This window comes from Podarcis vaucheri (genome assembly GCF_965113315.1).
Source record: "Podarcis vaucheri genome assembly, chromosome: 4".
NCBI lineage: Eukaryota > Metazoa > Chordata > Lepidosauria > Squamata > Lacertidae > Podarcis > Podarcis vaucheri.
The window spans coordinates 15,352,685-15,363,558 of record NC_138762.1 but is presented as its reverse complement, the minus strand read 5'-3'; the positions used below and the strand labels follow the sequence as shown (position 1 = coordinate 15,363,558).

General features: G+C 49.7%; 1 protein-coding gene across 1 annotated transcript in view; it reads left to right on the top strand.

Annotated features, from left to right (window-relative positions):
* The first annotated feature begins 784 nt into the window (after positions 1 to 784).
* Positions 785 to 10,874, top strand: part of ME3 (malic enzyme 3) — a 93,067-nt gene continuing 82,977 nt past the window's right edge. Inside the window, exons 1-2 of the mRNA XM_082219349.1 lie at positions 785 to 1,064; positions 1,295 to 1,512. Coding sequence (XP_082075475.1) covers positions 1,327 to 1,512 — 186 coding nt within the window. The 5' untranslated portion in view covers positions 785 to 1,064; positions 1,295 to 1,326. The remainder of the gene's footprint in view (positions 1,065 to 1,294; positions 1,513 to 10,874) is intronic.

The window sequence follows — 10,874 nt, the reverse complement described above, 5'->3', positions numbered from 1 at the left end:
GCTGCAGCCAAATTCCTTCGATTTCAGGTGCAACCTTGGAGATTACGCAGAGCACACGGCGCCTGCAAACCTCAGCTCCGCCTTCTCCTTTCTTTGCTCGGGTTACATACGCTTCAGGTTGCAGACTCCGCTAACCCAGAAATAGTACCTCGGGTTAAGAACTTTGCTTCAAAAGAGAACAGAAATCGTGCTGCGGCAGCACAGGGACAGCAGGAGGCCCCATTAGCTAAAGTGGTGCTTCAGGTTAAGAACAGTTTCAGGTTAAGAACGGACCTCCAGAACGAATTGAGTTCTTAACCCGAGGTACCACTGTATCAAATATCTGTCACAGGCAGGATGCAGCAAGCATGTTTCCTCCCGCTCTGGAGGGTAGGACCCGAACGAATGGCTTCAAGTTACATGAAAGGGGATTCTGACTAGACGTCAGGAAGAACTTTCTGACAGTAAAAGCTGTTGGACAGTGGAACAGACTCCCACGAGAGCTGGTAGACTCTGCTAGCTTGGAGGTTTTCCAGCAGAGGTTGGATGGCCATCGGACATCTAGTTGAGATTCCTGCATGGGGGGGGGGGGGTTGGACTAGATGACCCTCAGCGTCTCTTCCAACTGTACAATTCTGTGGTTCTAACTGCATCACTGCCAACACATCCTGGCCCCAGCTGCAGCCAAATTCCTTCGATTTCAGGTGCACCCTTGGAGATTACGCAGAGCGCACGGCGCCTGCGAACCTCAGCTCCGCCTTCTCCTTTCTTTGCTCTGTTTCCCCACTCTATCTCTCTACAAGCTCATAGGGATCTCTCTCTGCTAAAGAACAACTTTTCCTCTTTCCTCTCCCCTCCGTCCCGGAGCACCAGCGTCTCAACCCAGATGGGGGTCGAGGACGGAAACTGGGAGGCGGAGGCGCCGCTGGGCTCCGTTCCGCAGCAGCCAGTCTCCGGGTTGCAAATTTGGTTACTTGATCTGCTTCCTGGGGTTTGCTTTCGCTTTGCAGGGTCGCCTCCTCCAAGGCTGCTGGATGCACTTGCCGGCTGGTGATGTGACTGAGAGGGCAGAGAAAGAGGCGAAAGTAAGCAGCGATGGCTCTTTGTCATTTTTATCCTTTTGCATTTCTGGCCCGGGGAGAAGAGGACAGAGTTTGGGGTGGGGGGCCTTTTGGGGAGGGAGCCGTTAACCTTCCATGCAAAGGGAGCCCCCAGCCCCGCCCCCAAATCCCATCCCATCTATTGGTAGCGCTGGCAGGACCCGCCTTTGCTCAGTGCAACCTTTTGCATGTGTGTGCCTTTGTCTTGAAAACAGCGCAAGATCCACACCGGCTGCTTTGTGCAACGATGCTGATGATGCCCACGTTTAGCAGAAGCGTCCTTCGGCTGGCGGGGGCCACACTGCGGCTCCAGGTGTTCAGCTCTCCCCAGAACAGATGCTGCTACTCTGGAGACGCCTACCCTTCCCCCACTAAAGCCAGGGGGGTGAAGAAGAGGGGTTATGAAATCACCAGGAACCCCCATCTCAACAAGGTTAGACTAAACCTCTCTGTTCTTGCTTGGAAGATTTTGTTCATTTTTGCACTTATTTATTTTGCTGAGAGAGAGAGAGAGAGAGAGAGAGTTTGCATGTGTGTATATCCTCTGTTAATAAAATTCATATTTTGTCGCTGCTGTGGAGTCCACCTTGCCTAGTTCTTCCCAGGTATGTTTCCTCTTCTTGATCTCACAGTGCTGCATGAAAACTTTTACTGAAGTCTGGAAGAAGCAAGGAAGCCTAACACTGTGCAACTTTCCCTGCAAACTGCCCCAGGTTTCGATTTTGTGCCCCCCAAACAGCTTCCTGGCTATGATACCCATTCATACCAGTAATGTGGGTCCTGCTCTCATTGCTGTAGCTTGTGGATCAGCAAATCTTTTTCAGGTCTTCGTGGTCTCGGCATTATGCAAGAAGGAGAGGCCTTCTGGATCAGGCGAAAGGCCCGTCTAGGCCAGCATCCTGTTTTCACTGTGGCCAACCAGATGTCTCTAGAAAATCCAAAAGGGCCTGAGTGCAACAATGCGATTCCCAGTGACTGGTATTTATGGGCCCATCTCCTTTGATACTGGATGTGGTAGAAAACCATCTTGACTAGTAGCCATTGGTTCTCCATCCTGGTTGTAGCAGAGAATTCTACCCTTTTAAACTATGTGATGTGTGAATAAGCCATGAATATTGCAACATTCAGCTTTTGGGGGCGAACCTAGGTTCTGGTCTTATGAGAGAGGGAGGAGAAACCTCATTCCATCCCATTTCTCCATGTCACACAGACATTCTCTGTCATGTTCCTCTGTATTGCCTACTATTTTCCAGCCCCCAATAGTCTTAACTGCACTTATGATAACCTCCGTAGGCTTTAGAATCAGATAATAAAGTGCGTATAATTCTGTCTCTCTGTACCCACCCCGCAGTACACCTCCACCACCAGTTTTCTGCTAGTTACCTATTAATAGATGAATGTTTCAGATAATTGGTGTTTGTTGGGTTCACGTCATTCCTAGAGTGGATATCTGTTGGCCAAATAAGACTGAAAACATTTTGGGCTTGTATTGGAAATAAACACACAGTCATAGCTGCAGTGCTGAACATTGCTCCTGGAAAGCAAGTAGCAGGCTTGAACTAGGATTGGCCCAGGACAATTAGCTGCTGGTGTCGTCTCCCCCCTCCCCTCCCCACCCCATGCCCCCAAAGTGCACAGTATTAAGTAAAGTCAAGGTCTCTTCAGAGACATCTGAAGCAGCAGATCTCCCCGAATGTAAAAACACAACATTAATATGCTAAAGAATTAATCCCACTATGCCAGAGGTTTTCAACCTTTGGGAGTCCACAGCTCCCTTGAGCAACCATATTCTTTCTGCGGCACCCCTGTGGGGCTCAGGAGCCCAGTTATGCCACCCCTTGCCCACAGAGCCGGCAGCCCCTCACCCCTTTTCGGACACCCTCCCTTGTAGAGTGTTCCCCCAGCCTCCTCTCTTCTCTCCTCTCCTTGGGAGTCCTCTGGGCAGCTGCAGCTGCCACCTCTGGTCTCTGAGCTGCCCCCCCACCTGCCCCAAAGAGGTGCCTCCTCACACTGCCCCACAGGGGCCTGGGAAGCACCCCCTGGCCAGCCTCAGAGGCACCATTTGCCTGGGGAGCTTGTAGCCAGGGCTGCTGCAACAAAAGCTGCAACGCAAGAGGGCATCTGAGGAGGGAGAGAGGGAAGGAAAGAGGGACAGAGGCCAGTGTTGCCTGTGACACCCCTGACTATCATTCAAGGCACCCCGGGGTGCCACGGAACACTGGTTGAAAACCACTTCACTATGCCAAAATGGCTTCTCCCCATTTGGAGTATCCTACGAAACCAGGACGTGGGTGGTGCTGTGGGTTAAACCACAGAGCCTAGGACTTGCCGATCAGAAAGTCGGTGGTTCGAACCCCTGCAATGGGGTGAGCTCCCGTTGCTCACTCCCTGCTCCTGCCAACCTAGCAGTTCGAAAGCACGTCAAAGTGCAAATAGATAAATAGGTACAGCTCCGGCGGGAAGGTAACCGGCGTTTCTGTGCGCTCCTCTGGTTCGCCAGAAGCGGCTTAGTCATGCTGGCCACATGACCCGGAAGCTGTACGCCAGCTCCCTCAGCCAATAAGGTGAGATGAGCGCCACAACCCCAGAGTTGTCCGCGACTGAACCTAATGGTCAGGGGTCCCTTTACCTTTACCGGACCATGAATTATGGAGTGTCCTGCGGCCACTAGCATCAGACAAATGCAGGATGCTTCAAGATTGGAAGCAGTGTTAGAAACTCAGGTATATAAGCTAGGCGCCAAATGGTTCCTTAAGCCAGGGTTACCGTCTCCAGAACGGAGTGCGTAGTTGCCATTTTTGAACAAGGCAGCTCTAAAGTCTTATTTCCCAATAGGACATTTTGGTTCCTGGAATTCATTCTGATTGTGCAGATAAAACATAACTGATACATAACTCTACAGGATCGTTCCTTGGATCTCAAACGCCTTGGGCTCCTGATCAAATCGACTCCTGAACGATCGGAACCCGGAAGTGAGCGTTCCAGTTTTCGAACATTCTTTTGGAAGCCAAACCTCTGACGGGGCTTCCGTGGCTTCCGATTGGCTGCAGGAGCTTCCTGCAGCCAATCAGAAGCCAAGCCTTGGTTTCAGAACGTTTTGGAAGTTGAACTGACTTCTGGAACGGATTCTGTTTGACTTCCAAGGTACAGCTGTATGTGAAAACCACATGCTCTTTCAGATGGTGTAGACGTCTGGCGCCATCCTAGCACCTGGGCATCTTCCTTGGGTCACAAGTGGCCGATAGCCAGGTGCAGAATAAAATCTGTTAAACTGTTAATCCTGCCCTGCCTCCCCTGGAATTAAGGTTTTAAGAATTTGAACACCCACCCTGAAGCAAGTTATTGACGATGAGACCATGACATCTGTGGATGCCAGACTCCCATAGGAATGAGAAAGCAGGTCTCAAATTCTTCCTCTTTGCGTTTATTTTTCTCTGGGCAGATAGCTGCATTTTTTATTTATTCATCGCATTTATAACACCCCTCTACTTCAAGAGGCTCAGAGACACAGGTCCCCTTCCCAATTTTATCCTCGCAACCACCCTGTAGGCTAAGGTTGAGAGACTGAGACTGGTCCAAGGCCACGTTGTGAGAGTCCTGGCTGAGTAGCGGGCGGGGATTTGAACCCTGGTCTCCCAGAACCTAGTCCAGCATTTTATCTTGTGGTTCCCCCACTAGGACCTGAGACAGGATTGGTCCCCTCTTTACTTTTTGTGGGAGCTGTGCCTTAAGTCATCTCATTTACCCAGCTAAACACCTTTCATTTCTTTCTGCAGGAGGTGTAATTTATGTACTTTGGAGCAAAGCTTTCCCTATCTTTTGGAGAACTGCCACTGCTAGCTTTGCAGACACACAGTTCAGCAGTCAGCAGTTTTCCCTTCCTTTTTTTAAAAAAAAACACAACGTGACAGGATATCGATATTATAGTGATTGCCAACTGTGGGTTGTTTTGGTTTTTTTTGCAAATAGGTCTGCTCTGTGCAGCCACCCAAAGTGTTGCAGCAGGAAAGCAATGCAGAGCCAGACATTTAGATTATGTGCTATTATTATTTATTAAATGTGTATACAGTGGTACCTCGTTTCTCGAACGTAATCCGTTCTGGAAGACCGTTCGGCTTCCAAAACGTTCAAAAACCAAGGCGTGGCTTCCCATTGGTTGCAAGAGCTTCTTGCACTCAGCGGAAGCTGTGTCACACGTTCGAGTTCTGAAAAGCGTTCAAAAATGGAAGCATTTACTTCTGGGTTTTCAGTGTTTGAGAACCCAAAATGTTTGACAACAGAGGTACCACTGTACAGTGGTACCTTGAGTTAAGTATTTAATTCGTTCTGGAGGTCCGTTCCTAAGCTGAAACTGTTCTTAACCTGAAGCACCACTTTAGCTAGTGGGGCCTCCCACTGCCGCCGTGCCGCTGGAGCACGATTTCTGTTCTCATCCTGAAGCAAAGTTCTTAACCTGAGGTAATATTTCTGGATTAGCAGAGTCTGTAACCTGGAGCGTATGTAATCCGAGGTACCACTGTACTGCCATTCATCCCTAGATCAGTGGTTCCCAAACCTTTTCAGACTCCTTGGTTCCATAAACCCATCCCCAATGCCCACTACTCCATAAATATAAAGAATATTATTCAAAATAGAACAAATGGACCTAAGTCAGTTACAGTGGTGCCCCGCAAGATGAACGCCTCGCGAGACGAAAAACTCGCAAAACGAAAGGTTTTTTTTCGTTTTCGAGTTGCTTCGCAAGACGAATTTCCCTATGGGCTTGCTTTGCAAAACGAAGCTTGCCCCACAAGCTCCGGGGATAGCGGGAAGCGCAGTGCGTCTTCCCCTCTCTCCCCGGACCCCTTTTGAACCAAGGGGCGGCAAGGGGGAGAAGCGATCTTCTCCTCTCCGCCCCTTGCTTCAAAAGAGGGGACAGAGCGGCGCTTCCCCTCTGTCCCCGGACGGTCTCCATAGGAACGCATTGATTGATTTTCAATGCATTCCTATGGGAAACCGTGCTTCGCAAGACGAAAAACTCGCAAGAAGAAAAAACTTGCAGAACGAATTAATTTCGTCTTGCAAGGCACCACTGTATATGGGTGATACTCTGTTGTGTCTCGTCAGCACAAGGATTTCCACTTAACACAATGGCATTTCCCTCCTTGTTCCTGCTTTTCGTGCCCCATGCCCTCTCCAGGTTTGCTTCACAGTGTCGGGGGAACCCCTACAACAGATTTAGGGGGTGCACAGGGTGAGGAGACAGTGGGAGAAGGTTCTGTTGCACAAGTGGAAAGATTTGCGCCCATGGAACGTTCTCCTTAGTGCTGCAGTGCATTGTAATGGTTAGAGTTGGTCAGACTAGGACACTCAGCCATGAAACTCACTGGGTGACGTTGGGCTGGCCATTTGGTCTCAGCCTCGCAGGGTCGTTGTGGGTATTCATTGAGCAAGGGGGAACCATGTAAACTCCCTCGAGCTCCGTGGAGGGAAAACGTGTGGTACAAATGCAATAAATAGATAAATAATGCATTGGCTTCAACCCAGAGGATTTGATCTTGGAAATGACTAGCATGGGTTGCAGCCCACAGTAGGGTTTTCTTGCTAGGGGCCTGTGCTGTTGGCTTTGGGTGGCAGGATCAACCTCTGTTGTGCGATAGTGGAGCTGTGAGCAAAAGGATTTAGAAGTTGTTTTAACAAATCTGCGGCTTCTGGAAGAGGGGCTTTCCTTGTCTAAGCAAAATCAAGGCTGGATAAGGCTGAATTAACGGCAGTGTTTTGCATGGCAAGTCCCTGCTTTCGTTTCCTATTTAGTGACGTGTTACCAGTGCAGCTATCAAAACTTGGAGTTCACCACTGTGGTTTGCACCCAAATGCCTTCTCCCTCTGCTCTGGAAGAGGTTAACTTGGGGACAGGCCAGAAGGGAGTGCGGCCCTTGGGTTGCAAACATTTGCGTCACCCCTGTTGTAGCTATAGATCAGGTTTCTGGTGTTCATCAGTATGCGGATGATACCCAGCTCTACCTCTCTTTTAAATCAGAACCAGTGAAGGCAGTGAAGGTCCTGTGTGAGGGTCTGGAGGCGGTTGGAGGATGGATGGCAGCTAACAGATTGAGGTTGAATCCTGACAAGACATAAGTACTGTTTTGGGGGGCAGGAGGCAGGCAGGTGTGGAGGATTCCACCGCCTCGTCTCTCTGATCTCGGATTCTGCCAGTCATTTCTGCCTATTCCATGTATTCCTTATTTTAATATTTTTTTGGAAGCCACCCAGAGTGGCTGGGGAAGCCCAGCCAGATGGGCGGGGTATAAATAATAAAATTATTATTATTATTATTATTATTATTATTATTATTATTATTATTATTATTTCTCCAATCTGATATATTCCAGAAGTTGTTGGACTCCCATTAGCCCTGGCCAGGATGGCCGATGGCAAAGGATGATGGGAGTTGTAGTCCACATTGAGGAAGAGATGGTATCTACACCAGTGTTTCCCAACCACTGTTCCGCGGCACACTAGTGTGCCGTGAGATGTTGCCTGGTGTGCCGCGGGAAAAATTAAAAAATTCGAAAGATTTTTTTTTTAAAGTCAAATTTTTGATTGGGGCGCCGTCACTAGATGACCCCTGGGGTTCCCTCCCTCCCTCCCGCTCTGCGCCTCCCTCCTCCTCCTCCGGGGAGGCCCTTCCTGGCTCTCGGCCAAGGCTTGGCGGCTGCCACTCACTCACTCGCTCGCCCACCTGTCCCTCCATCCCTGCACCCGGCCTCTCCCCCTCCGTCCCCGGCGCGGGGGCTGCCGGGATCCGTAGTCCCCTCGCCCTTGGGCTCTGCGCCCACGCGGGGTGCGCGAACTACGTTTCCCAGCGTGGCCTGGCGGGCCGGGCGTTTTGTTTGAAGCGCTCTTCTCCCGGCCATGGAATGAGCGCAGCGGCGACGGCCGGGCGGGCAGGGGCTCTTCCACGCAGACCCCGCGCAGCCTGCCTGCGCCCCCGCGGAGATCGGGCGGCAGGATGGAGCCCGGGGATCCCCGCGGAGGCGGAGCGGCGGAGGCTGCCCCCCAGGTAGGGCTGCGTCGGGGGGGTGTTATTTTTGCAATGCTGCATCCGCGCCGGAGGGGACGCATCGGACCGCGGGGAGACCCCTTGGCAGGTGTGCAAGGCAATGCATGTGTGCAGGCGTTGCATGGAGTGCAGTGCAATGCAATGGCAACGCGGCACCCTGCATGCATGCATGCAACTTCCACCGGCACTCCGGACTTGGCAGGTGAGGGGGGTCCCCAGTGGGCGGCAGAGAGAGCCGGGAGGACGAAGGGGAGCCGGGGGGGAGCAGCGCTGCTCCCCGAGCCGAGCCCGGGGGGAAACTTCGGCGTCGTTGTGCCGGGTGTTGGAAGCGGAGGCTGGCGGGGGCCCCTCACCTGCAAAACCTGGTCGCCTCTCATATATTTCGTGCATTGCATTCATCGCCCGCTTTCTCCTCCAAGGAGCTCCCGGGGGCGCGCGTGGTTCTCCCCGTGTTATCCTCGCAACAACAGCCCTGTGAGGTGGGTCAGGCGAGTGGCCCAAGGGAGCACCCGGGAATTGTCCTGGCCAGGTGGGGTGATTTGAACCCTGCTCTCTGCCCGGTCTTCGTCCTCATTTAGCCCCCACATGTGCATGACTGTGCATGACTGAGGTTTTCCCCCCTCGTCTTGGCTATGGTGTGAGTCTGTGCTGTTAATTAATGGGGTTCTGCCTTCGGAGAAGATGAGCCAGCCCTCAAGGAGGTGATTATGTAATTTGCTAGCAATTCATGTCCCTCCCGGCGTGACGCTGCGCGCTGACGTCACGGGGCTGTAATGGTGGTGTGCCTCGAGATTTTTTTCATGAAACAAGTGTGCCTTTGCCCAAAAAAGGTTGGGAAACACTGATCTACACACACAGGCACACATACTGCCTAGCTTAGTTTAGGATCTCCAAGCAATTATTATTCTATGGACCCTAGGGATAATTGAAAGACCAGTTTAGTTCATAGATGAATTACCACGTGCCTGCAATATTCATATTTTTTAAAAAAATTAAATAAAATTCCACTGCTACACTGAACGTTTTTATCATCTCATTTTATGAAAAATAAAAATAAATTTAAAATGATGTCAGCGTGCAATTTAGAAAATTGGGCTAAATGAACCACAGAGTCCTTTCCTTTCCAAGCTGTTGGCAATGCTCATGATGCATGAATATTGGCATTTCAAAGAAGGCCATTGCCAGGGCGGGTCAAGTCCGTAGTGGCCAAGGGGAAATCTTTGAGGGCTGAGTTGTCAGAGATGGAGCACAAAAGAGAGCTGTTCTTGCTGCTGGAAGCGTTCATTGGGTGGTTAAAAAAAAGAAAGGAAGGAAGAAAATGTTTCAGCAGAGGGGCCGAAGGCCAAATCCTGTCCTTAGTGGAATCCATTCCCTCTGGTTTTGAAGTGAATGCTGTGAATGCTAATGCTTCTTACAAAACCTTGATAAGAACACTTTACTCTATATGTATCTGCAGTATGGGCACTGTTTCAGGTGCGCCACATAATACACCTTCCGTATTTGATCTTTTAGCGTGGCAGTGCCTAAACTTTGGAACACCGCTCTTTTCGACACCTGCTAAGAAGGCTTTTGTTTAGGCATTTCCATCCAGATATGTAGATTGTTGGCATGAGTTTTGGTTTGGTTTTTAGCTTTTTTATTTTATAACGTATCTTTATTAATTTAAAATAAATTCATGAGAAATCAGACATACAAGTAAACAAACAAACAAACAACAGAAAAAACAAACCACCACACTATAAGATACAAGATTAATACAATTATCATCATATATACTCCTGATACTGAACACAATTCTAAAACTTATAGAGAAGAAATTTAAAACTGACTTCCAATTAATCTCACTGTACTTTATCTATCCATTACTTTGTACCGCACAGTTACATATTACTTATATAATATCTTTTTACCCTCCCTACAAACTTATATTTCTACAATACAGGGATCAGTCTAATTCTGCCAAGATGTTTCCTTTTATTCCATAGTTTTTAAGCTTTTTGTTTTAGCTTATTGCGCTGCCCAGTATTGCACCTGCTATGCGACATCTCAGAACGTTGCTTAGGATGGGCTGTGGCCCTCGGGCTTAAAAAAAGTCCTCCCACTCCTGCACTGTGCGGATATACGAGCTGTTAAAATGGGTGCCTCTGTGTGATCACAACCGGGTCATGAGCTAGGGGGCAGCAGTGCATCCTCCTAGATGCTACCACAAGTGGTGGTGATTGTAGGTGGTTGCTGGCTATTATGAACCAGCCCATCATAAAGGCTCCAGGAAGTGAGAAGGTCTCATGGAATCATAGAACCATAGAGTTGGAAGGGACCCTGAGGATCATCTAGTCTAGATTTTTATCTTCCTAACCCCACGCTATGGACCAGTTTTGGACCAACCACATGGGATAGTTGGTCTGCAAGGGTGGGGGGTGAGAGAGTGTGACCAAGCAGGACTGAGCTCCCTATATTAAATCAGTTGGAAGGAACCCCAAGGGTTGTCCAGTCAACCCCCTTGCAATGCAGGAATCTCAACTAAAGCATCCATGGCAGATGGCTATCCAACCTCTGCTTAAAAAAGAAGGAGAGTCCACCAGCTCCTGAGGGAGTCCGTTCCACTGTCTAACAGTTCTTACCTTCAGAAAATTCTGCCTGATGTTTATAGTCAGAATCTCCTTTCTTGTAACTTGAAGCCATTGGTTCGGGTCCTACGCTCCGGACCAGCTTGTTCCCTCTTCCACATGGCAGCCCTTGAGATATTTGAAGAT